The sequence below is a fragment of the Saimiri boliviensis genome, chromosome 12 (assembly GCF_048565385.1).
Source record: "Saimiri boliviensis isolate mSaiBol1 chromosome 12, mSaiBol1.pri, whole genome shotgun sequence".
Taxonomy (NCBI): Eukaryota; Metazoa; Chordata; class Mammalia; order Primates; family Cebidae; genus Saimiri; species Saimiri boliviensis.
The window spans coordinates 26175006-26202421 of record NC_133460.1 but is presented as its reverse complement, the minus strand read 5'-3'; the positions used below and the strand labels follow the sequence as shown (position 1 = coordinate 26202421).

At 48.1% G+C, this 27416-nt stretch overlaps 1 protein-coding gene across 11 annotated transcripts in view; it reads right to left on the bottom strand.

Moving 5' to 3' along the window:
• TMEM273 (transmembrane protein 273) overlaps nt 1-25722 on the bottom strand; it is a 50553-nt gene extending 24831 nt beyond the window's left edge. For 5 of the 11 annotated variants that reach the window (XM_074382123.1, XM_074382120.1, XM_074382124.1 and 2 more), the window contains exons 1-4: nt 3316-25722; nt 3166-3219; nt 2123-2263; nt 1029-1059 (exon numbers count right to left, since the gene is read on the bottom strand). In XM_074382123.1, coding sequence (XP_074238224.1) covers nt 1029-1059; nt 2123-2263; nt 3166-3219; nt 3316-3379 — 290 coding nt within the window. In that variant the 5' untranslated portion in view covers nt 3380-25722. The remainder of the gene's footprint in view (nt 1-1028; nt 1060-2122; nt 2264-3165; nt 3220-3315) is intronic. The other 6 variants (XM_074382121.1, XM_003929979.4, XM_074382118.1 and 3 more) reach the window with 4 other exon arrangements.
• Between the last annotated feature and the right edge of the window lie 1694 nt (nt 25723-27416).

Below are 27416 nucleotides of genomic sequence, written 5' to 3'. Positions count from 1 at the left end.
GGCATGTAACCTGAGGCTCCCCTGCACCTCCCAGTGGCTATGCAGCCCTCTGTACCCCCAAGACACAAGGCAACACATGCTCAGCCTGTCATAGCCCTCCCAGGACCCCCACCACCCCAAGTGTGCAGCCATTACCTGGGACTTGCTTATCTCCCTTGTAGATGGGAGATTGTCCTACTTCTTTCTCTTTGACCCCCAGGACCTAGCCCATGGCCTCATGCCCATTTATTTATTCATTCAGTCAGCACACACGCAAGTACCTACTTTGCCCCGGCACTGTGCTAAGTGCTGGGTTACAGGGGTGAAAAGGAAGACCCTACCCTCCCAGAGCTTACATTTTAGAAAGAAACCCTTACAAAATAGACAAATCAATATATCATATAGCCTCAACTAGTTCAAGGAAATATAAAGAAAACTAAAGCCAGGCAAAGAGAAGAGAATTGTGGCTGGGGCAGAGGGGGCACTGTACTTTAAATAGACTCTCTATGATGCAGTAGTGACGCTGAAGCGGCGATCTGAAGGAACGGAGGGGCGAGGCTTGCAGCTTTCTGGCAAAGAGCATTCCAGTGACAGAAAACAGCAAGTTCAAAGGTCCCTCGGCAAGATGGTCCCTGAGGACATGGGCTCTGCACAGAAAAGCAGGGTACCTGGATGCCAGCCGAGAAGCCAGGAAACCTGGGACAAACCACGTGTGCCCTTCCAAGTGACAGGGGCTGGAGACCTCATTCTGAGTGGTGGGTTATGCACGGAAGGAGTCCGAGTGGGGGTGGGGCGGGACCTAATCCAGGGTGTGCAAAGGCGAGCCCTTCTTCCTTTGACGATCGCGTCATGTGGCCCTCACTCTGGTGGCACCTTCCCACTTGTCTAGAGGAGGACAAAGGGGAAGGAGGGGGCCACGGGGTGCATTCTAGTCACCTGGAAAGTGTGCCAGAGTGCAGAGAGGGCTGAAGATGACAGGCAAGGGAGTGGCATGACCAAGACAGGAGAGAACGCAATGCCCTCCCTGACTGTGTGGGTGGTGGCCTTACCTTGGGGCTCTCTTCTTTAGCGGGTCAGTGTCTAAACAGAGAAAGCCAGGTATTAGGAAGGAGGTCCTGTGAGGAGAGGTGTAGAGCATTCCCTAGAACCTTCACCTCCCCCTCCTGGGTCCTCTCATTCACAGCTAAGAGATCTGGGGCCTGGTTGCTGTGTGGTGAAGAGGCTGTTCCCTCCCCTTATTTGTAGGGATACGAAAGAATAAGCAAACTCAAGGATTAGCAAACTCCCATGACCTATTAAGCCCCTCGGGTGATGCACACGCCAGCATTTTGGGAAGCTTCCTCCTCTCCTGGCCCAGACCAGCCCCTTCTGCTTATCCTCACAGATCATAATCACATCTTCCAGAAAGACAGTGGGGTTCTGTCCTCCCATGAAGCACCCCATGGAAAACTGCACTATCATTGCACTGAGCTGTCTAATACAACAGAGGATGAGTTTGGGGGTGACACCCTGAGAAGGGATGCAAATCAATACTGCATTTCAGGTGCCAAGGAGGTGGAGGGCTGTGCCACGATGTGCGTCAGCCAGCTTGGTTTCTATCTGAGGGGCTACTCAGTACTGTTCTGAGAAGGACTTTTCCAATTTATGAAAAAAAAATGCATCTTGACCCACACAGGCATTGTGAACAGAACCTCCCACCTCCGACCCACATTTAGGACCGGCCTCGCTGCCTCCTGGGACCGGGTTCCTCTGATCGCATCATTTGGATGAGAGAACAGAAATTTCTGTGTGACACCAATTTCAGTTCTTCTCCCACCTTTCTCTAGGAAACGTGATTCTCAGGAATACCAAGAGCAACTGAAAGGAAAAGTACAGAAAACAGAAAGAGACAGAGAAAGACAGAGAGACAGAGATAGAGAGACAGGAAAAGGAACACAAATAGAGAGACAGAGAGACAGAAGAAAGAGAAACAGAGGCAAAGAGATAGGGAGAGAGACAGGGACACGGACACGTCACTGCCTTCCCTTTCAGCCTGTCGGGCTCTGCCCTTATGGGTTCGTTCTTGCTGTAGCCAGCATCAGGGAGTGGCCCTGGGTGCCTTGCTGGATGGGGCAGAGCCAGGCCTGAGCACCACACCCCTCACCATTGAGGCCCCCAGGCGGGCTTCTCAGGTCGGAAGAGTTGTCGTCAAACAAGTGCCTTCTGATCATGCAGATCTTCAGGGCCAGGAAGCCGGCAGTTATGGCGATGCCCACAGCAGTCCCGATGAGAGCATACTTGAAATCTGAAACACGGGGAGGAATTGAACACGGGCTTCAGTCACCTGCAGTTCCCTCTACGTTCCAGATGAGGTCTAAAGCACGCACGTGGCCCGTAACACACCCTCCCCCCGGCAGAGGCCAGCCTCACCTTCCACCCTCCCGCGAGCCCCTTTGCTCCCAGGCTCTGCCCGCATCCCATCCCCTCCTTCCAAAGCTCCATCCCTGGTTCCTTCAGCTACAGAAATTGCTCCTACCTTTCAAGGCTCCCTAAAACTCACCCAGCTACCCCCACTCCAGATGGTGAGTAGCTCACTTCTCTGGCTGCCCTTCCTCACTGATCCCTTAGTTAATTCATCCACTCATCTACTGCATGTGTGTTAATTGCCTGCTCTGTGGTGAGCACTGCAGGAGAATGGATGAGGCCTGTGTGGTCTTTGAGGAGCCTGCAGTAGGCTGGGAAGGACAGGGAAGGAGCTCCTGATGGGAGAGGCCGGGCTGGCCTGGAGTCATGGCTCCCAGAGTCTTCTCAGAGGGTGAGGCCTGCAGACTGTGCCTAGCTGGCACGTGAGGCGCTTAAAGGGCAGAGAGACTGGAAGCTTGCAGGTGGAGGGAGGCACCGACCAGGGCCGTGAGCCCGGCAGAGCCCGCTCTCAGGGTGCACAGCAGCAGGATAGGGCTCTGTGGGTGCTGGAGCCACTCGTCTGTGGCCCTGAAGTCTCACATCCCCTGCGTGGACAAGATCTAAGGCGAGACCTTGTCCCGAGGATAAAGCTGTCAGCCCCTCAGGGGGCCTGGAGGTGAGGGTGCCCCTTTTCCTGTGCTGACAGCAGGGAACCAATTCTGCCAGGGCAGCCCTCTGCCTGTGTGTCTGGGGGCTCCTTCCTGCCCCGACCCTGTGTGCAGAATAGCATGGGCAGCCACCTACCGATTTCAGGCCCAGGGGGCTTGCCCGTTGCCAGCACTTGAGCTCCTCCTACATCTGCCAAGAAAGAAGCCCCAGAGCCTGGTTAGAACAGAGCGTGCTGTGGCCCCAGCCACCCAGTCTCACAGGCCTGGGAAAGCCTGCCCCAGGTACCTCCCAGAAGCACAGAGGTGGGTTCCCAATTGCCATGGAGCATCCTGGAGCCTTGCTGAGACATCAGAGCCCCCTCAAAACCCAGACCAGGAATGCATCTGCACCGAATACAGTTCAGTCAGCTGTTCAGCACAGTTTCCAAGACCAGCACTCTGACCCAAGCCTGCTCCACAGGCTCCACTGGGGCTCCCACGGCCCCGCTTAATCCAGCAGGGCTTCGGTGCTTCTCGTTCCCCACACAGCCAGGGCATCTCCTGCCTCGGGGCCACACCCTCTGCATGGCCCCATCTTCCCCTCCTCCCTTACCTGGTCTTGGCTCCATGCTACTTCCTCCCTGACTTCCCAGGCCTGGCTGAGCTGACTCCAGTGTGCTCCCCAGCTGTGGTGCTCGCCCGCCGTAACTGACCATATCGATATGCAACGCATTCACATAGCACTACTGGGCGCCAGGCACCATCCTGAAAGCTTCTGAGATATTAGCACATCAGTGTGTCTTCTGGCTGGTCTCAGCCTGAGATGCATGGTACAGCATCCAGCTCTCAACGCAGTGCTCAGCCCACAGGAGGCATTAATAGATGAGGAAGGAAGGAATGAAAGAAGGAAGGAAGAAGGAAGGAAGGAAGGAAGGAAGTGTGGGAGGGAGTGAGGGAAGAGCAGGCTGTAAGGGTCCCTCACTCTTCTAGCCAGACCTTGAAACCTTAAGACAGGAGACACTGGTCATAAATGGGGCCCTAGAGAGCAATCCAGAGGTGTGGGCCTTGAAGAGAAAAGTGCCCATTCATTGGCCACTTACTTTGAGGCAGACATTGGGTGTGACGCTGGCATTAATATATTTAATACTCACAGCAACAGCTCTGTGAGATAAGTGCGATTATTATTGCCATTTAAAAAATGAAAAACAGGAGGTGTCGAGGCCTTGCGAATGTGCAGAAGGGCCGAGAGAAGTGAGAGGTGACAGGTCTACACTGAGAGCCCAGGAAGGCCTGCAGACGCAAATGTGAATCCCAGGAACTGACAGATGCAATACCACCATAACTGTCAAGCCCCGGGGCTGCATGGGCTTGGGCTGGGGACAGGCAGACGGTGAGATCCAAGCCTGAGTCTCATGTTCACACTTCCAGGTGAAGGCAGGTGAGAATCCCACCACTCCTGTTTCTCACAAAGGGAAGCAAGTGACTTCAGTGGGAAAGACCAGATGGTATGACGGAAGAGGCATCACAGCAAAGACATTGTTCACCCAAGCCTGCCTGCTGACCACCCTCAGTGATGCCCACAGTGGCATAGTAGGTTGGAGCTCTGCAGGGGACAGCTTTGTTCTGTGTGTGTTTCGTGAGGAGAGGGATTGTCCCATTAGATTTCAGAATTTTTCTAGCAGCCTAACTTTGTAGACTAGTAAAGCTTCCCCAGGCTTGTTCTAAAGCAAAAGTTCCCAGCTTTGCTCTAATTACAGATATTTTTAGAAATTCAATGACTTCTCTTCTTTCTTTCCCACAGATCACAAGCCCTATGTGAGCACATCCACTCACACACACAGACACACAGACACCACCATGCACAAGATGGCCCTGATTTTGTCTGCTCTCAGAAACCCCAGTCAGCTTCATTCCATTATTTCGTTGTTTCCCTAAATCAATCCTGCTGCTCCAGCTCGGCTGAGCATCGCTCTGGACATGGGGCAAAGGCACACATTGGATGGAAGGCTGTAGGTGGCAGCATATTTCTGGACTGACGCCCCCAGCTCAGAGCTGTGTGTGCTACGTCCTCACGCTTTCCTGGGATGGGACCCTTTCTCAACATCTCTGACCTCTCTCTTTTACTGGGCAGAGGGCAGGCGGACAGGGGAGGAAAGGGCCTCAGTGGGTGGGGCCTGGTCCCTGAGCTCCAGCCTCACCCCATGCCCTCCCGCTGCCACACTAGCATGTTGCTTGCTTGCCCCTCTGGTCTTCCCTTGGTGGGCATTGCTCCCACCTGCAGCATCAGCATGGAGACTTCATGCTAGCCTGAGATGAAATCTGAGCAGAGAAGAAGGAAGGACACAGGTTAGAAAGGGTGAGAAAGACAGAGGTACACACAGAGACACTCAAGAGACACACTCAGGCTGTGCCTGAGCCACTCAGACCTTCCCTGGAAGGGAAGAGAAAGGAAGAGGAGAAAGTCCTAACATCAAAAGTCCCTAGCCCTGGCCTTGGTCTCCCCAGCAGCATCACAGTCTCCATTCTTGCCAAGCTGGCCTGCATCCTTCCTCATTGACTTCACCCCCCGGATGTGTCGTCCTGAACCCTCGGCTCCTTCTGCCCCTCTCTGTGGCTGGGACCCCTGGCTGAGGCTCAGCTCAGCCCCTCACGGAGTCCAGTTCCTTAGACACCATCCTCTATTTCCTACCCTGTGTCCCCTCCAAGCTGTGAGGCTTCCCCTAATCCCTGGCCCCAAAGAGGCTCTCCTCCCTCGGGTCTGATGTCAGGACTGAGTGAATTCCCACCGCCACTCCAACTCCACCACCAGCCTCACTCACTTGCAGGGAGACCAATGTGGGCAGCGAACCAAGCTGTGCACTTAAACAGGCAAAGGCCCAGCCCTTACTGCGAGCCAGCCCCATGGCCACTCGGCGGCAGCCTTTCCCCTCCTCAGGGAGGGAAATCCCTCCATGCAGCCCTCCTGTGCTTGGAGCTCTGACTCCACACTCATAAGCCCTTGGGTAAGGGTCTGTGCTCAGCACAGCAGCCTGGCCGGCCCTGCCCCTGCCTCCTACTGGGGTCATGAGCTGGGGAGGCCCCCCTGGGCCATAGACCCCCTGCAAGCCTCCAGGACTGGCTGATGTTCCCTGGCTCTGCGAAGTAGCTGGAGGACGGCTGGCCCTCGCAGGCCTGCTTAGACATCACAGCCGGAGGTCTCCGGAGCGCCCCGGCTGCATTTAGATCTGTGGGAGACCCCAGGAGGAAGCCAGTGAGGACCAGCAGGAGCTGCACTGCACTTTCTCTGTGGGAATTCTCCAGGATCTCATGCAGGAAGGAGCAGTGAGCTTGGCAGCCACAGGAGAGTCCTAGGGAGGGGAGGTGGGGCTGTGTGGGGCAGGCACCCTTCTAACCTATAGATTTGCTGAAGTCGTAGTAGGCACAGTTCTGGCCAAATCTGACTCCATCTGACTGCTACCACGAATTACACAGCCCTTGCTGCTGCCTAGAGCGGAGGGCAGAGGGCAGAGGGCTGCCTCCAGAAGGCCTGCTGAGATGTGGGGGCTTTCCACAGCTTCTACCTGCATAGCTTCCATCTGTGGTCAGATCAGCCCCTGGCCATAGGAGCTTTTTCTACCTTGCACAAAGGCACCCTATGGGCTCTTGATTCTAGAGTTTCTGCTTTCTCCCTGATGCCCCATTTGGACCTGGTACCCTGTGCCTCCCTGACAAAATAGTGGGCTCCAGCCTCCTCACTCCAGCATTCCCACCTCAGGCCTGCAGCACACAGATTGCTCTGTAAGTGACTTTCCCAACAGCAAGGAGTCCCCTGCAAGAGTAGATGGCCCTCTGTCTGATGGCTCCCCAGAAACATGAGAGGGCAGCCCCCCTGGTTCTTGGGGAGGAAGATGGCAGGGCTGCTCTACACAAGTTGAGATGAGCTATTTTGGAGAGAGCTGAAGGCACGGCCTAGCCTTGCCCCGTCTCACTTGGAATCTGACCTGCTGAGAGCCTATCCCTGGCATTCAGGCCTCTCTTAGCTGTCCACCTGTTGGGTCCACCCTCGATGGGGGACTGGCACTCTTTGCCACCCTTATTTGGGCAGAATCAGGCTGTGAGATTTCCAGTTGTGGGCCCGTAGGTGTGTGTGCACTAGATGCTGTTCTATAAGTATTTGAACTAAAAATAGGGAGAGGCTGCCTTAAGTGTTTGTCAATGATGCCTGGCCATAGTCATGTTGGGACTTAAATATTGCAGAATGGCTCCTAACTTTAGATCTCATGAATTCCAACATTCTCAGCTAGAGGAAGTGGCTTTGAATGTCTAGGACAGACTTCCTTAATCTAACAGGGCTCACACATGTAAATAGAGAGCCTGTAGGGTGTTCCAGAGGGCCCCAGTGCCTAGGAGAAATCAAAGAGCAACCAGAGACCCTAGCTCCCCATGAAGCAGCTCACAGAGTGACCAAAGAGACAAGATTTACACTGAAGAAAAGATGAGTGTCACAGGCTAAGCTCAGTGCCGTCTCCCAAGCTGGAAGAAGTAGGAACAGGGTGCAGGGTGGACGCTGCTGCACGGCCTGCCTTCCTCCCCTGACCAGCACCTCGGTTTTCCTCTGAGCAACCAGACGCCCACAGCCAGATGCCCAGCTGACCCTATTCACTGGGGAAAGGGCTTCCTCTGCTTTCAAACCTCTCTGTGGGAATCTGAAATCTCACTCTGACCCCAGGGTGGGTGGGAGAGAAGGATATTTGGAACCAGGAGATCTGAGTCCCTATTCTGCTACCCATTGCTCAGCCAGTGGCCTTGGACCAGACACCACTCATCTCCCAGCTCAGTAACCCCACTGCACACAGAACATGGCTGGGCAAGTCCCTGGAAAAAGGGTGTGCACAGAGTGAGGTGCAGGCAGCAGCTACCCTTCCACAAGCAAGCACACCACCACCACCGGAGGCAGATGTCCGTCACTTTCCTAGGGGCCGTGGGTGAAGTCGGGAGCTGAGCACACCAGGAGGCACTCACGCGACTCCCACAGGGCTGGCTCCTGGGAAATGTGTGAACCCTGCCTGACCAATTAGCATATTTCTTCTTCCGGTCAACTGTGACTGGGCGACAGGAGGGGCAGATGATCCAATTCAGACCAGTGAGACCCAACTCAGGGCCTTGGAGGAAACTGAGAAGCAAGAATGTCTTCTGGAGCTGAGAGCTATGGGGCCCAGGGAGGCCTGAGTTTGCCTACTGCAGGGAGCCTGCAGACTGAAGACCCCGCCGAGGAAGTCTGAGCCCAGACCAAGTCCTAAAGAAGTTTTGAAGCCTCTGAATCCAGCTGTGCCGGAGGCACTTTTCCCTGGACTTTTGAGTCACCTCAGTAAGGAAATGCCTTCTTTTTTCTTACTTTTATCTGAGCTCAGTAACTGTCATCTGCAATCAGAAGAATCCTAATGACCTCAGTGACGGGTCCTGAGGGCATCACGGGAGATCGGGAGATGGGAGCAGAGAAGGCTGGCTGTGAGGGAGGAGCTATGCTGCACAGCCCCACACAGGCCAGACTGAGACTTGCGAGTCCCTTCTGGCCATGCAACACACTCGCCTCAGGGCTTCTGCACATGCTGCTAATCTCTTTGCTGCAATGCCTTTCCCTCGTCCCCGTCCCCGTGGAAAGTGCTTACTTATCCATCAAAGCCACTCCTTTGAAAGTCCCCCTTGCTCTCCTCAGTCCAGAATCACCCCTTCCATGCATCACAACTCTCCCCTGCACTGTTGGTGCCAGTCTGCAGCTTGCTTTATGGCATGGAGGCCACAAACAACCCAAGGTGAACTGTTTCTCCCAAGAGCAAGGTGATGCGTGAGAGCCCTCGGAAGCTGGACTCTTCTCCTGGAGGATGCCGGGAAGGGCGGATGGGAGAAGTCTGAACTGAGTGTTAAACCAGAAGTGGCTTGAAGAAATAAGAGCCAGTGTAAGTCCTGAGTGTACAGGGCTCAGGAGCCAAGTCAAGTTCAAGCACAGAGAGACAGCACAGCCAAGAGCCTTGCCCCTGTGGCGCTGAGACCATATACACGAGAGGCTGCCACTGTGGTGGCTCCATCTTCCAGCCCACACTGTGGCACCCAGAGACTCAGAAAAGAGATCGGATGTGTAGAGTCAAGGGAGAGAGCCCAGCTGTGCTTTACACTGTAGACTGATCCTGGACTTCACTTTTGTCATCTGAAAATGGGGATACAGGATGCTGACATAGAAGACACCAGAGACAACTGCCTTTCTGCCCGTTTATCCTGTGCCTCCCTGCAATGTCAGAGGACCCTGGGGTCAGAGTGGAACAAAAGGTACACTTTTCTAATTTAGCTGGCTTTGGAGGGGTGGTGCTCGCAGGCTCTGTCGCTGCCTCAGGGCTCAAAAATGGGTCCACTTCTCAAGCTCTCCTTCGTGGGGCTGTTGGAAAGCGGAACTGAAGTGCACCTACCCCAAGTGCAGCAGCACCTCCGCACCCCTCTCCCACTCAGCACGCAGGGGCATAGACCCATGGGCCTTGGCTGCACAGCCCTCCTACCTCCAGCATCGCTTGGCTTCTGCTGGAATCTAAAGTCTTCCAGATCAAGACTTGCAGAAACCTCAGAGTCCTCATCCCAAGCTCAGGAACCACCTGAGATTTCTCTTTCTCAGTCACCCTCTGGTCTCATCAGACCGGACTCTAAACAGGATGTCTTCTGCCCCATCCCGCGCCTGTTTGTGGTCCTTGCTTTCTGTGAAAAGAATTAGGCTGGGGCAGAACCCAAACCTACCTGGCAGAGCTGCACAGGTCCCTGCAAAAGGGACACACAGGAAAAAGTGCAAAGCAGTGGCAGGGCAGGGGGCTCTGGGAGCCTTTAGACAGCTCCTTGATTTCCGTGGATCTCCCATCCCCACAAAGACAACACTCATGGAGTCAGAACAGACCACCTGCTTGGCAACCCCAGATCAGCACCCCTGAGCTCCTGGCACTAAGGCTTCCGGAAGACAGGCAGTGAGCAAGGAATTCCACACAGGGTGGGCCCTGCTAACGCATGAAAGTACACAGTGATTAGCCAGCCAGGAGGGCCAAGGCGGGCACCTAACCCAGCCTGGGGGTATCACAGAAGCTCCCCTGGAGAGATCATTATTTAAATGAAAGACGAAAGGACCAGTTGGAGCTGATAAAGTCTCAGTGAGGTGATGGCAGGGATTGGAATGGAAGATGTCCAGACAAGATATGTGACCGGACAGAGGACAAGGTACAAGCAGAGGCCAGGTGATTCAAGAAGGTACAGAGGGCTGGAGAGTTAAAGATGTGACTGGCACTGTGGACGGATAAGGTTTTCAGACAAGCAGAGGGGAGAATCCCATGGCCACGCTGCTTCCAGAGGTGGGGAGGGCTTGGCCACTCATATCTTGCCTGCTGCAATGCCTCTGTGCCCTTTCTCCTTGCCCCATGCCATCCTGGGCAGGAACTAGAAGCAGGAGGCCACGGAGGGCCACTGGGAAGACGCAGACACCACCCCAGGCTCAGATGCACTGGGGAGCTCGTCTCTAGCTTCCAGAAATAGCGTCATAATTAAGAGGGAAACAATAACAGTGGGTGACCAGGAGGTATCAAAACTGGTGCCCACTTTGTTTTTCTTGAGCAATCTTTGCTAATTAATTCTTAAAGATTCACACAGTGGGATTAAAACACTCAGCTCGAAGAAGCCAAACTGATCAATACCTTTTCAAGCTAATGGAGGGGTGGAGGCAGGGAGCTGGCCTGAGCCTGAACCAGGGCTAGCAACTTCTCCGAGGAGGCAGGGCCCCCCGGGTGTCCCAAGTCCATTCTGACCGGGAATGGTGACACATGTGAGCACTGAGTCACACCTGGGAAGTGGCTGCTGAAGCCCTGGAGGAGACATGGGGTTCTGGAACAAGGAGGAGCTTGAGGCTGTCATGGTTGGGTAGACAGTGATGTCCAGGGAGGGCCAGACCAGAGGCCCCACAGCCGGACACCCGGCCGATCCTCGTCACTGGGGAAAGGGCTTGCCCACCTTCCAGCCTCTCTGTGGGGGTCTGAAACCTCACCATGATCCCATGGTGGGTGGGAGGGGAAGATATTTGGAACCAGGAGATCTGAGCTCCATTCTGACACCCAGGGCTCAGCCAGTGGCCTTGGATCAGACATGACATGGCTGCCAGCTCAGTGGCCCCACTGCACACAGAGCATGTCCGAGCAAGTTCCCGGAAAAAGTGTGTGCACAGAGTGACAGGCAGGCGGCAGCTGCCCTTCCACAAGCAAGCACACCACCACCTGAGATGGGCGTCGGCCACTTTCCTAGGGGCCGTGGGTGAAGTGGGGAGCTGAGCATATGGGAGGTGCTCTGAATAGGTGTGCTTAGGTCAGAAAGAAGGTGGTGCTCCCCAGCAAGGGCACAAGTCTCTGCTGTTTCGAGAAGTGGCCAAGCCAAGGCCTCCCAAAGCCTGCACAATCCCAGTGAAGAAGGGCCCGGACACTTAATGTTGGTGCTTCAGGCCGGGATGGGCCTGTGTGCAGGAGCAACTCTCAGGGCATGCCTTGCAGGAGAGCAGGGGAGGCTGGAAGCAGTGCAGAATAACTAATTAATGATGCTAAAGTATTGTGGAAGAGGAAAGCGTTGCATAACTGCTAAGTGGTGGGGTTATCATTATTCATGCAATATTCATACTGTGCTCTTCAGCCTCTGGGAAGCATTGCTCCAGAGTCCTGAGGGACCTGACTAAGAGGAGCACGTGTCCAGGGAGCAGGGCAGTGGGATGACAGCTGTCCTGGACCACAGGGAAGGGGCCATGATGCTGCAGCGGAAATGGCAGCACACAGCCTACACCAGAGCTGCTTAGCAAACCCAGAAAGGCCACACAGAGCCACCGGCACCCCCTTACCAGGACAGGCCATTCCTGAGCCCTGCGGGGCACCAGTGTCTGTGCTAGGCGTCTCCACTCTAATTAGCTTTGTAAGGCAATTCCTGACATTTGCAGAGCCTAGAGCATGCCACACGTCTAAATATTTAAGTTATCAATCAGGTCCTATGAGTGGTCCAGCCCATCCCCCCGACCCCAGCACCCCGCAGTCCACTCCTCAGGGAGCCCTTCCAGAGGAAGAGGTGCAGCCCTGCTGCCTGCCCCCAGGGGCAGCAGGGGCGGATGGGTAGAGTAGAAGGAAGCCAGGCCTGGCCTGGGCCACCTAGAACCGCAGACCCTCCAGGACCAGGGATGGGGCCTGAGCTGTCAGCCTCACCAGCGAGTTCCCTTACAAGCCCTGGCTTTCCTCCTGGAGTTCTGGGCAATGCTCAGTCCCCAAAGGAGACCACCAAGTGGAGGGAGGAAGTGCAGTTATCTGAGAATCTGGTCTTTGAGGAATTGAAATGAAAGTGTTTCCTCCCTCCCTCTCTAGTTCCCAGAGCAGCCACAGGCTGTGGTTTCCCTGACTCGGGCCCTCACTTTCAGCTGCACAGAGCTCTTGCACACACACTTCCCTGTCTCTTTGTCTGAGTGATAACCTGGTTGCTGAACTCTCAAAACATTTCCTGACAAGATGAAAAAGAAACAAGTCTTTGCATTTGCATATACATGTGTATGTGGAGTCCTAGAGCCAGTGTCAGGACAAGGGCCTCTCTTGGGGACAGTGGCCTGTTTTTCAGAGGAAAGCCCCAGGAAGTGGTGTGACCTTTTCAGGCTCACATGCCTGACGCTGGCTCCAAGGAAGAGTCTCACAGCAGCATGGAGGGTGAACAGCTATTACAAATTGACCAAAGTGTCTTAATGTGTCACATGTGACTCAGCAATCGGGGCTCATCTGCAGCTTGAGAGCTCTGTTCTTTAGAGCTTTAGGTCAGCTCAGGGAGCCCTGCTGGGGTCTGCTCAGCTACTCAGGGCTGTTGCCACACAGCCCCGGCCTGGCCGCTCCAACACTGTCTGCCAGTGGGGCTACACATGACTAAGTGTGGGCTGGCCAGAATCTGGGATGAACACCAGTTTACTCAGCCACACACCTTGACTTCAGGCCACACACTGCTTCCCCCCGGGAAGTAGCTGTGAGAGGTGGGTGGCCTGGGGCCTCAGAAGCCAGCATGACCCTGCTGGTGTGGCCTGGGACAAATCCAGCTGCCTACTCTCTCCTGGACTATTCATTTGCCTTCTCCTAGTAAGTCTCCCTGCCTCCATCCCATCTGGGGCACTGTAGCTGGGCCCTGTTCCTCTAAGGCTGTTTAAAATCCTGCAGAATGAGACCCACTATCCTCCCAGGGCTCATCAAGCCTTCCTCTTTTGCTGTCCCATGTCCCATCTTGTGCTCCCCTCTTGCACAGCCCCTGCAGTTTACGCTGCCCCAGCCCGGGGCCTCAGCAGAGGCTGACCTCTCTTCTTAGAATGCCACGCCTCCTGCCCCATTCCTGCAGGCTGGCTCTCAAGGCTGCTGGTCCGCCTAGGGCAGTAATTGACTCAGACAAGTGCTAATTACTGAGCAGGTTCTAGGGTGTTGGCCCAGCAAGACCAGATCTCTGCCCTGAAGGGGGTGACAGTACAGAGTAGGGTGGGAATATCTCTATGGCCCTGGAGGGGAACAGCATCATCCCATGCAGAAGAGACGACACAAGAGAAGGTTGGACAGTAACCTGATGGATGTTCCCTGAGACCAGAGAGCAGGAACAACAGGGGACAGCTCATGACAGGTCTGGGAGGCCAGTGACATAGTAAACACTTGAGCATGTGCTATCAGCAATGGGAAGCTGCTGAAGGATTTCACCCAGGCAGAGATGTAAGCAATTTGCATTCAATAAGACTCCTCCTCCAGGAAGCCTTCCTGGATAGGCTAGTTTGGTTCAAACACATCTCCTTTTTCTTCTGCACTTTCTTCATCTCAGTATTTAACACACTGCATTGCAACTGTCCCCCATGGTCAACTCCTCAGGTCGGAGCCTGACTTACTTATCTTTATGTCCCAGTAGACTCTGGTGAAAATCAATATTTGCTTAATCAGAGAAAGCTCTGGTGTCTGTGCGTCCCAGTACTCTAAGACAGCCTATGGGTCCAGCTCCAGGTCCTTCACCTCTTGCCCTGAAGAGCGACTTGATGACATGGCCAGAGAGTCTGCAAAGGTGTGAGCAGGACACTGAGCTGGCTGCAGCCAGGTCCAGGCGGGAGTTCCCTGGCTGACCAACTGCTTCGCTCTGACAATCAGGGGAGAGTAATCCCAGTCCATCTCACTAAGAACCATTAGCCAGTTATTCATGGAATCAAATGTAATAAAAGGAGCAGTACAAGCAATTGTGGTGGATAAATGAGGGTCTGGGTGCAACAACAATGCTTACAGTGACTTTAAAGAGGAAGTGGAGATGGCTTAATTTGGGAGCTAGAGAAAAGGCCTGCTGAGTGTGTGTTGGCCTGGTGGGCTGGGTCTTGCAGCTGCCCAGCTGTAACTCACATCAGGGATTGAGGAGGGGGCTCCCAAGCAGGCACCTTGCCCCCATGCCCACTCCTTCCTTCACCCCATAAAGCAGACCCCTTCCAGGGGCCTCTAGGATCAGGGTTGTGTGTCTGAAGGAGGTTTGCCAGCCCAGGTCTCCCCCCCACAAAGAGCATTACTTCAAATCAGCCATTCCCCAGGCACTTAGAACATATTTCAGACTTACATTTCTGAAAAGATGAAATAGGTTTACTTTTCCCTATTTCTCTCACTAAGTACAGCTAAAACCCCTAAATAGTAAATATAAGAAGACCCCCAAAAAATGAAGAGAAGAAGGCAGACTGGATAGGGACCTTCGGAGCCCAAGAATAACAGGGCAGTGAATTTCCAAGTTTTCTTTTTGCCTCAGATGTCCCAAATGGGAACTGGAAAGCTGGCAACCCTATAACGCCAATGGGCACAGACACGGAAGCCCCAAAAAAAGCCAGTTCCCTTGAACCAAAGACTGGGAAAGGTGCATCCTAGGAAGACAAGACTTTTAGGCAATCACCACTCCACAGCAGTCAAACAGCACAGAAAAAACGATGCCCCACCCCGACCCCCACCCTCACCAACAGAGGCCGAGTGAAGACCTGGACTTCCATCCTCACCAGTTAGTTACAAGGAGCCCCCATTCTCCAACAAGGATGGTATCAGAGAGCTACAAGGGGAAGAGAGACCTTTATGCCCAACAAGTAAAAACGTCCCCACCCCCAGGGGTATCAGTGGAGGGCGTGTCAGATCCTGCACTTCTACCCCCTCCTGGCAGTGACAAGGTTCTTCTCACCCTTCCTGCTAGGAAAAGGTCTGGATGCCCTCCACTGCCCAGCAGCCACAAGGTTGCCCCACCCCACAGTGTCAGCAGGGGACACATGGAGAGCACTGATGAGCTTGGGCACTCCCAGCAGGGCGCTATAGGTGAGGGCCAAAAGGGGAGCCTGCACCCCACCCCGCAGTAACATGAAGCCCTTCTCCCACCAGGTGCCAGTGGAGGCCAAAGAGGATGTCAAGCTCCACCCATCCAGCAATCATGAGGAAATGTCCCTTTTCTCCTGACAGAATGATATCTGAGGAGGCCTGTTAAAATTGAAGATTTCAGTAAGATTCAGAGTTTCATAACATCAAACCCAAAATGTTCAGGTTTCAATGGAAGATCATTTGTCATAGCAAGAACCAAGACAATCTCTATTTGAATGAGGAAAAAAAAAAAACAACAGATGCAATCACCTACATGACAGAGTTAGAGTCATTTGATAGAGATGTCAAAGTAACCATAAAAATGCTTCCATGAGCAATTGTGAAAACGTCCTGAACTTCACAAAGAATATCTACAAAAGCACCAACAGCTAAAATCAAATGTCACAGTGATAAATAAAATATTTTCTACTAAGATCAGGAACAAAGCAAGGACATCTGCCATCAACACACCTGTTCAACATAGTACTAACGTTCTTGTCAACACAGCAAGGCAAGGAGAGGAAATACAGGCATACCATTCAGGAAGGAAGAGAGAAGGCCAACCCTATTTGCAGAGAACATGACTGTCAACATAGAAAATCTCAAGGGATCTAAAAAATAAGTATCTTCAGAATATGTGAGTTCAGCAAGGTGGTGGAATATAATAAGATTAACATATGCAAATCAATAGTGTTTCCATATGCTGACAATTATACACAGAAAGAAATACTTTAAATGATAAATGTAATTCACCACATAAACAGAACGGAAGACAAAAACCATGTGATTATCTCAATAGATGCAGAGAAGGCCTTTGACAAAATTCAACAGCCCTTTATGCTGAAAACTCTCAATAAACTAGGTATTGATGGAATGTATCTAAAAATAATAAAAGCTATTTATGACAAACCCCACAGCCAATATCATACTGAATTGGCAAAAACTGGAAGCATTCCCTTTGAAATCTGGTACTAGACAAGAATGCCCTCTCTCACCACTTCTATTCAATATAGTATTGGAAGTTCTAGCCAGAGCAATCAGACAAGAAAAAGAAATAAAGGGTATCCAATTAGGAAAGGAAGAATTCAAATTGTCTCTATTTGCAGATGACATGATTGTATATTTAGAAGACTCCATTGTCTCAGCCCAAAATCTCCTGAAACTGATAAGCAACTTCAACAAAGTCTCAGGATACAAAATTAATGTGCAAACACCAGAAGCATTCCTATACACCAATAACAGACTTAAAGAGAAGCAAATCAAGAACTAACTGCCATTCACAATTGCTACAAAGAGAATAAAATACCTAGGAATACAACTAACAAAGGATGTAAAGGACCTCTTCAAGGAGAACTACAAACCACTGCTCAACGAAATAAGAGAGGACACAAACATATGGAGAAACATTCCATGTTCATGGTTCGGAAGAATCAATATTGTGAAAATGGCCATACTGCCCAAAGTAATTTACAGATTCAACACTATCCCCATCAAGCTACCAATGACCTTCACAGAACTGGACAAAACCACCTTAAACTTCATATGGAACCAAAAGACAGCCCACATAGCCAAGTCAATTCTAAGCAAAAAGAACAAATTGGGAGCCATCACACTACCAGACTTCAAACTATATTACAAGGCCACAGTAATCAAAACAGCATAGTACTGGAACCAAAACAGAGATATAGACCAGTGGAACAGAACAGAGGCCTCAGAGGCAATGCCACACATCTACAACCATCTTATCTTTGACAAACCTGACAAAAACAAGCAATGGGGAAAGGAGTCCCTTATAAGGTATTGGGAAAACTGGCTAGCCATGTGCAGAAAGCAGAAACTGGACCACTTCCTGACACCTTACACTAAAATTAACTCCAGATGGATTAAAGACTTAAACATAAGACCTAACACCGTAAAAACCCTAGAAGAAAATCTAGGCAAAATCATCCAGAACATAGGCATAGGCAAGGACTTCATGGCTAAAACACCAAAAGCATTGGCAACAAAAGCCAAAATAGACAAATGGGACATAATCAAACTCCACGGCTTCTGCACAGCAAAAGAAACAGTCATTAGAGTTAATTGGCAACCAACAGAATGGGAAAACATTTTTGCAATCTACCCATCTGACAAAGGGCTAATATCCAGAATCGACAAAGAACTAAAACAGATTTACAAGAAAAAAACAAATAAGCCCATTCAAAAGTGGGCAAAGGATATGAACAGACACTTTACAAAAGAAGACATATATGAGGCCAACAAACATATGAAAAATGCTTGTCATCACTGGTCATTAGAGAAATGCAAATCAAAACTACATTGAGATAACATCTCAGGCCAGTTAGAATGGCAATCATTTAAAAATCTGGAGACAACAGATGCTGGAGAGGATGTGGAGAAATAGGAGCACTTTTATACTATTGGTGGGAGTGTAAATTAGTTCAACCATTGTGGAAGACAGTGTGGTGATTTCTCAAGGACGTAGAAATAGGAATTCCATTTGACCCAGCAATCCCATTACTGGGTATATAGCCGAAGGATTATAAATCGTTCTCTTATAAGGACATATGCACACAAATGTTCACTGTGGCACTGTCTACAATAGCAAAGACTTGGAACCAACACAAATGCCCGTCAATGATAGACTGGACAGGAAAATGTGGCACATATACACCATGGAATAGTATGGAGCCATAAAAAATGATGAGCTCATGTCCTTTGTAGGGACATGGATGAACCTGGAAACCATCATTCTCAGCAAACTGACACAAGAACAGAAAATCAAACACTGCATGTTCTCACTCATAGGTGGGTGTTGAACAATGAGAACACATGGACACAGGGAGGGGAGCATCACACACTGGGGTCTGTGTGGGGAACTAGGGGAGGGACAGCGGGGGGTGGGGAGTTGGGGAGGGATAACATGGAGAGAAATGCCAGATACAGGTGATGGGGAGGAAGGCAGCAAACCATGCCGCCATGTGTGTTCCTATGCAACAATCTTACATGTTCTTCACATGTACCCCAAAACCTAAAATGCAATTAAAAATCGGTTAAAAAAAAGAAAAGAAATACTTTAAATACAACACAACTTACAATCACTTAAAAATTATGTAGGTGTAAGTCTAATAGCACAACACTGAGAAAAAAATTAAAAAGGATCTTAATAAATGGAGACACATACCGAGTTTATGGAAAAAAACAACATGATAAAGATGTCAAATCTCCCCAAATTGATTTATAAGTTTAGTGTAATTCCTGTCAAAAGCCCATCAAGACTGTTTTTTGTAGATGTGCAAAAGAGTATTTTAAAATTTACATGGAAAGGTAAAGGAAAGGCAATTTCTAATTTTTTTTTTAAACAAAGAATAAAATAGAAGGAATCACTCTACTGCCTTGAGACTTTATATATTTATATAAATCAAGACTGTGTGGGATTGGCAGAGGGACAGACACATCAATGGGAAAAGAAAGGAGAACCCGAAGTTAGCCCCACCGGCGTAGTACTCACTGATTTTTGACAAGGGAGCAAAATGTGTTCAGTATAGGAAGGATCATTTCTTCAAATGACGGTGCTGGAGCAATTAGATATCCATAGGTTAAAAAAAATTACCTCTATTAAATTCATACTTTATCCAAAAAATAACTCAAAATGAATCATAGATTTCAATATAAAACATAAAACTATGTAAATTTTAGGAGAAAATCTTGGGAACATAGGGTTTTGTGCAAACTTCTCAGACATGCTCTCAAAAGCACAATCCATGAAAAACACAGATTAATTAGGCAGTTAAACTTAAACATTTTTGTTCCATGAAACACCCTGTTAAGAGAATTAAAAGACAACCTACAGACTAAGAAAATATTTGCAAGTCACATATTTGATAAAGGACTCATATCTAGAGTATATAAAGAACTCTTAAAATTCAACAGTAAAAGAAAAAAGCAAGCTATTCATTTAGAAAAAGGGCAAAAGTCATTAGGGGAATTCTTGCCCTATCAGGAAATGTCTCTTGCCACCTGAGTTCTCAGCCTCTTCCTTTACCTTCTGCTGACTTTCAAGAGACCCTGGGGTATTTGTTTTCTGTTGTTACATTTGTGGAGATTTGTTAGGCAGCAAAAGAAAACGAATACACCAAGGAGTCTTCCTCACTGAAATTCACACACGACGTGATTCTGAACCATGGTCTTGGCAGGAACTTGGAACAGGGGAAAGCTGTCAGGAAATATTTTTATAAAGATCTCAGGGACTAAGACCCGAGGAATAAAGTGATGACTTTGACTTGTAAGATAAAAAAGAATTTAATTCTCTTTACCCCAGCCTCTGCCATCTTTTCATTAGAAATTAAGGGAGAAAAAAAAGACTCTGTTCTCTTCAATAACTCTGGCTCCTTCAGTGAAGAATGTTTTAGGCCCTGGAATGTAATTAAAGTGATATTGTATTTCTCTTATTATCATGATTATAATAATGCATGGATTTCAGCACATGCTTTCCAACAGAATTAAAACGGAGATAGATGGCTTACATTGTGGATGGAATTAGAGTTCATAGGAATATTTTTATGGCAGGTTTTTTTAAAAGGAAGATGCAGACCTCTAATAAAATGCCTAGAAATTTTACCAGATATTTTCAATAGCTAGTCTTAGATCAATGTTTTAGCAAAATTTAAAAATATTGATCGGTTGATATTTAAGCAGCAAAAAATTTATTTAGAATTTTGAGAACCATAATTCAAAACCTAGTTATAAGATTTTTTTTAATCATTATGGCAAAAATGTATCAGCCTTCCTCAGGCATCCTATGCACCAAGTGTGGACCCCTGAAAACGGCAGCATTGGCCATGCAGTCTTCTGGAAGGGAATGGATAACATAAATCGAATCACCAGGGAATATCATGCAAACCCCAAGATGAGGAATGTTCTGTGGGGAAAAAAAGTGAGGATGGAAAGCCACATGTTTCAGAAATATCTTTATCATGGAAGACAAACAAAGGCTGGTGGGGGATGTACCACTTTAAGGAAGGCTAATGTGACACAGTTGGTCACCCCAAGCCATACCTGTGCTAGATTCTGTCCTGGTCTGGAGGCAAAACCAAGACTGTCGGGGACATTATTGAGTCCATTGAAAATATTAAAATACGATAAATAGATTATATGAAAGTATTTTGTCAACATTAAATTTCCTGAAGTTGATGGTTGTACTGTGGTATATAAGACGGTATCTCTAGTCTTAAGAAATAAACACTAAAGCCGGGCTCAGTGGCTCACGCCTATAATCCCAGCACTTTGGGAGGCCAAGGCGGGCAGATCACTTGAGGTCGGGAGTTTGAGACCAGCCTGACCAACATGGAGAAACCTCGTCTCTATTAAAAATACAAAATTAGCTGGGCATGGGGGCGCATCCCTGTAATCCCAGCTACTCAGGAGGCTGAGGCAGGAAAATCGCCTGAACCGAGGAGGTGGAGGTTGCAGGTGAGCCAAGATCGCACCATTGTACTCCTGCCTGGGCAACAAGAGCGAAACTCTGTCTCAAAAAAAAAAAAAAGAAAGAAACATTGATGTATTTAAGGGTTAAAAGAAACCCCATGGTATACGCAATTTACCCTCAATTGTTTCAGGAAATAAATTGTGTGTGTGTGTGTGTGTGTGTGTGTGTGTGTGTGTGTGTGTGTGTGTAGAGAGAGAGAGAGAGAGATAACGAGAAAGAGGCAATATCTGATCTAGCAAATAAGATAAATTATTTAAAATAGGCAGTCATATGGGTGTTCTTTGTACTATTCTTATAGTTTACTTTTCTTGAAAGTTTGAATTCTTTTTAAATAAAAATTGTTTTAAAAAAGTTAAACATTCACTTCAGTTTTTTCACAATGTCCTTTGTATTCTTGACTAAGAGGCAATTGGCTTTAGAGCTAAAAATTCAGCTTTTGGGCACCAAAATGCCTGTTTGAATCTTTGCTGGGCCACTCACCTGCTACTTTAATCTCTCTGTGCCTCAGTTTCCTTGTCTGCAAACGCAGGCATGACTACAATAAAAGTATCTGCCTTTGGGGCTGAGAAAGCAACAGGGTCCACGTGGGAGTGCTGAGAACAGCCCAGCCCAGGGTCAGCTCTCAGGAAGCGAAATTTTATCGCACTTTCCAGGAAGGAGAGTTACATGTAAGAGGAAGTGAATTAAGGGCCACAATGATTCTAGCAACAATGACAAGCAGTAGATATCTCACCTGCAAGCTATCAAGATTATTCAGCCTTAGCAAATAAAACAGTGTGGCGTGGATTCAAAGACAGACAGATGCAAAAAGTGACACAGAAGATGAAGCCCATTAATGGTTCTGACATATTAAATGGGTACAGAATAGACATAGAATATGCATCCAATATAGAATCATTGCAAAGCAAAGAAAGGAAAGATTATTACATAGATGATATTGCAACAACTGATGTCCCATGCAGAAAACATTAAAATTAGATACTTTCTTTAGGCCACAAATAAAAATAATTCAAAATAAATTGAAGACCCAATCATAAAAAATGCAACCACTTTAAAGTAAAAATAATTTTTTAAATGTTTCTTAAGACAGAAAAACCAAACACACAAAAAGGGAAAGACCAATACATTTGATTACATCGCGTTGAAAGACTTCTCACAGCAAAGGATGCCACAAAGATAAAAGATAAGCAACATACTGAGAGAAGATACTTGCAACACATGAAATGTACAAATAATTAATATCCAGAATACTACATAAAAGACCAATAATCAAATATAACTTGGGAGAAAGGTATATAAAATAAGAAAACTACAGAAAAGAAGAATGGGCTGTCTGATAATGTAGAGAAAGTAGTTATTCTCAGTAGTAATTGGGAACACACAAACTAAAATAAAAACTTCAAGATAAAATTTTATACCCTTCTAATTGTCAAGCATTGAAAAATCAGGCAGTTTCAAGTATTGCTGAGTATGTAAGGAAATAGATATGCCCATAACCCCCGGTGAAGAGCAGTTTGGTAATAGCCAATAAAAGGAGAATTTACGCAACATTTCCCCTTCCAGGAATGTCTTCTAGAAAAACAGCAGCAGGCGGGTTTCAGGAGGTAGGGCGAGAGGGCTCATCTAAGCATCCGCTGTCAGGCTGGAAGTTAGAGACAACCTAAATTCTGAAAGTACAGAAATGGATGAATAAACAGATATATCAAAGTGTTTCTGCAGAAGCTTGTAGAGTAGTTGAGATGAATGCATTTGACTCATATTATCAGAATGGGTAGATAATGCGGCGTGTTAACTATGCTATGGTGGATTCCTCCAAAGTTGTTAACAGCTGCAGAGCAACCCAGGACGGAAGCACAGCCAAGCCTGGGGTGCCGCTGCCTATGGGGAGGGAGGAAAACACGAGGAAGAAGAGGGCCAGACTCCACTTCTCATGTTCTGCTTCTCTGATGGATACATTGATTTAGCTACCTACCTTTAAATACATATCTAGAGAGAAAGTTAACATTTGATAATTCAGGATGTTGGCTCCATAAATGTCTGTTCCATGAATCTCAGTGTTTGAAAATATTTAAAGAATATTCAAAAACTATTTCTTTAAAAACTTTCTACCAACTCTGTATGGGAAAGAGTGACCTGGCTTCTCATCCCAGGGTCCCCTGGTCATACTTGGGAACCTGGATGTCACGGAGGGACTGGAAAAATAGTGCCCCCATACCCCCCAAGCCCCCTGGGGAACAGTTCTCTTACACCCTGGGTAACTGGCCTGGTCACCCGACCTCACGGGCGTCCGTCTGCTGGTAGAGGGCACTAACTAGTCCTCTAGGTCCTTTTCTCCAGTCAATAAAGGGAAAGCCCAGCGTTTTCTTCATTTGCTATCAACAGGCTGTCATGTTTGCGTTTTGTTCACAAACATTTACTTACTGGAATTAAGAACATACATAATCATTATGAAAAATGCCAATACAGAGAAACTAATATGCCCTATAATTCTTTTTCCTAAGAAGAATAAAGGATACTAAAAACCATTTGCTGTATTTCTTTCCAGTCAGTCTTTGGATATGTAAGTATCCAAAGTCATATTTTGCATATTGCACATGCAAAATATGACTACAGATTACTATGGAACTTGTAGTGATCACTTCATCACTTCTGCTTTGTCCACGTCAGTTCGTGTCTTTCATGCGTTTAATGATACATTAAAGCATAATTAATTTAGTCAAATTCCTACTGATAGTCACTTGTTTCTGGTTTTCACTATGGTTTCAGCAGTGTTGAATAATATCCTGTGACATATTTTGGCCGGGCTTTTACCCTATTATTTCATTAGGCTATATTCGTGAGGATGGAATTTCTGGGTGAAGGGTTATGAACATCTTACATTTTGCTTACAATGACACCCAGATTTTACCAAATTGCCCTCTGAAGAGATTGAATAAATGAGTCCCCTCACATCCAACAGTGAGTGCTCACCATGCGTCAGATCCTGTGCTAAGTGTTTTAAATGTGGTAACAGATTTCATTCTCCCAATAGTCCTACGCGGTGTCCCCAACTTATGGACGAGAAAACTGAGCATGGAGAGGATGAATTATTTGTCCAAGTTGTCCAGGCTGGTAAACAACAGAACTGGGATGAACACTCAGGGAGTCTAGCACTGAATATCCCTCCTAACCGCTGTGTGCCTCTACCGATAGTATATGAAAGCATACATGAGCTGTGATGCCTTGGCCCCGTGATTAAAACTTTATCCATAAAACACAGGTAATTGTGGATCTATTATACAGAGTTGCTCTGGGGGTCAAATGAGCTCATGTGACAAGTTTAGCACCCAGCACATTAGACACACTAAAAATTGCGAGGTGTTGTTAGTTCTTTTATTATGTGTGAGACTGGACATTTTAAAGGGTTTTTTTGTCAATAATTCCTCAATGAATTGCCTGTTTATATAAGTTGTACATTTTTCATTGGATTTCTTAAATTTAGCTTCCTTTTTTTCTGCCAGGACAGGCTGGTTTGTTCATCTAGATAGGTCAAAAGGAGAAACAAGGGTTACAACTTCCTTACCTTCCACCACACCTCCGGTCAGGCACACTGCATCTAACCACCGTGCACACTCTTAATTGCTGCTTGCCTGTTCCTGCCATCTCCTCACCGTCACTGCCAAGGGCCCATTTCCACGTGTAAACTGATGGATGTTGTGGCTCTCTGTCTGTCCGACATGCTAACTTCTGAAGGCCAAAGTCTGCAAAGCTCATGCAGACTTCAGATGGAAACCCGCCCACAAGACCAACTTTCCCCACATTCAGGATACAACCTATTGTTCTGGAGACACAAGATTTTATCTGGAGACAGACTGCTTACCACTGAGTCTTGGCACAGTGCAGGTTCTGGGAAAGAATGTCTTTGTATATATGAGGGACATATGCTGCCTATTTAGGAAACAACAGTTGATGACAGAGGAAACTTTGTAAAGCCACACATCTCTCTCCATCTCTGTATGTCTCCGTGCATGCATATTTCTAACCATCTCTGTATGTCTGTGTGTGTGTGCGTGTGTGTGTGTGTGTGTGTGTGTGTGTGTGTGTGTGTATGCATCTGAGTTTCCTCCTCTCTGTCTGCTTCTCTGACTTTATATTTCTCCCTCTTCATTTGGCCCTACTTTTTTATTAGTCTTTGCCTCTCTCCTTTCTTCCTTCTTTCAGTGAATGCATTAACGATAATTTTTAAAAATAAGATACCTCTGAATAGCAGAGTCTGCTTCACTGTATGAGAATCCCGATTCACCGTTAACTATATGGCAGCATCTACATACCTACGTGTTCTCACTCTAAGTCAGTATTTTGATTTGACTTAATTAAATTTAACTTAATTCTCTCACAATCACAAAAAGTAAACATGATTATCTCCCATCTCGTTAGTTCGGAAAGTTATACTCAGAGAGTTTCAGAGGCTTATTCTAGTTTATTAGCAATGAAGCCAATGTTTACACCCATATTTTTGTAGATACCAAGCCTGAAGCTCCTTCTGCTATGACAGTTCCTATTCTCATTTAGCCCAGAAGCCTTTCTAAGTTGCAGTGGCAGTGAGATAAACAAGAGCATTGCTCACTACTAGGTCAAAGTGAGAGAAGCCATCTGCGTAAAGGGACAGAGTTATGCTTTAGGGATCAAGCCCTAGTGGGCTAAGGCTCCCCCAGTTTCCTGCCCACTGAGGCTCCCCCAGACCAGAGATCCCCACAGTCGACACTTACCCAGGAGGAAGAGGATCCTCAGCACGCTGACTCCGGAGTCCATGCTGGCGCTCTGCTCCTGTCTCCTGGCAGGCCAGGCACAATGAGCCATGTGACCCAAGGCTCCGGGGACAGGACAAGCCCCACGTGACTGATGGGGAAGGAAGCCACTGCCACAGCCAGGAGGCTGTTCAGTTCCTCTCAGCCTCTCAGAAGACAGGGCTGAAGGAAGCCACTATCATCCTGGTCTCTGCCAGGAGCTGGCTGTGATTAGGCCCACTGCACGTGCTGGGGTATTATACCCAGCATTCTCTCCTGTAACCCTCACATGATGAGGTGTGATTTCTTGCCCAACAACCCATGCTGCTAAGTCTCAGAGGGGATGTGGGCAAAGGCGGTCTGCCCTGCCATCCAGCCCTTGCAGTAGCCTCTGATTTCGAGAAGTAACAAGAAATGCCCCTCCGGCCAATAGTCCAGCTCGGTCACTGTTTTTGTGCCATGGACCCCTCTGAGTCCAGGAATGCCTATTGCTGTCTTCTCAGAATAACATTTTTAAATGTCCAAACTAAAATAGGTAAGAATCATAACAGAAATCAGTAGTACCAAAGTATAGTTATCAAAATGTTTTGTTAAACCTGTGATACAGAAATATACATGCTTCTTTATCCACACAACAAGTAGCAAGATCTGGCAGCAGATGAAATAGCTACCAGCATCTTGACATGGTGGTAAATGTAATCAATATGTAGAGATACCCATAACAGCTGGAATGTGGATGGAAAAACCTGTGATTCCTACCAGGAATAAAGTCACCTGGTAGTAATGTTGCTATGGTTTGTTTGCCACAATACTATTAGAGAAAGATGCTAAGTTTTCCTTAGAGGTTAGAGAACAGAGTTGAAATTTTTTTCCCATCCAAGTTTACAGGCCCCACGTCCAGGTACCTACCCTGGAGGAGGCTTGGTAGTAACGCAGGCTCAGCCAGCACACTGAAGGCCACATGCTCCTGTGCTCCTTTATACCTGTACGTTGTCACAATGCTTAGCTGTTCAGCCACCAAGTATGCGGGAAATGTGACTTTTAAAATATAAATAAACTTAATGACAAGTCTTGAGCCCCCCACCCAACTGAGCTGGCAGAAATTGAGCTCTTTTCATTCTTGGGCTCCCTTGATCAAATCCCTGACGGTGGCAGCCAACACTATGAGCATTGCTACTGTGCCCAATGTCACCTTAGCAGGATTCCCTGGTAGGAATCACAAGTCTTTCCATCCACATTCCAGCTGTTACAGGTATTTCTAAATATCTATTCCACTTATCACCATGTCGAGATGGTTGTAGTTGTTTCATCTGCTGCCAGATCTTGCTGTTTGCTGTGTGGATAAAGAAGCATGTATATTTCTACATCGCAAGTTTAACAAAATCTTGCCCCAGAACATGTGTAAGAAAAATATTTCACTTTTCTCTAAGTGTACAAGCTGTCCAAGTCCACACAGCAGTGAGTATGAGAGCTGGACTCAGAACCCAGACCCTCGGCTGGCAGTCTACACCCCTAAGGCTGCATCTGCCCTCCGTGCACAGGCAGCACACACTGCCAAGGTCCACCCAGAGTGGTCCAATTGCCCTAGTGCCACGGATGCCCCCTGGGTCCTTCTGCATGGCTGCTGTAGTCCCTTCTGAGTTTCTCATAAATAATGGACATGAGTGGAGAAGGCTGGTCATGAGAGAAGTAATTGGCTTCATTTGGGTGCCTTAAAGTTCCATCCGTCCACACTTTACTTATTTCATAAAATTACAAT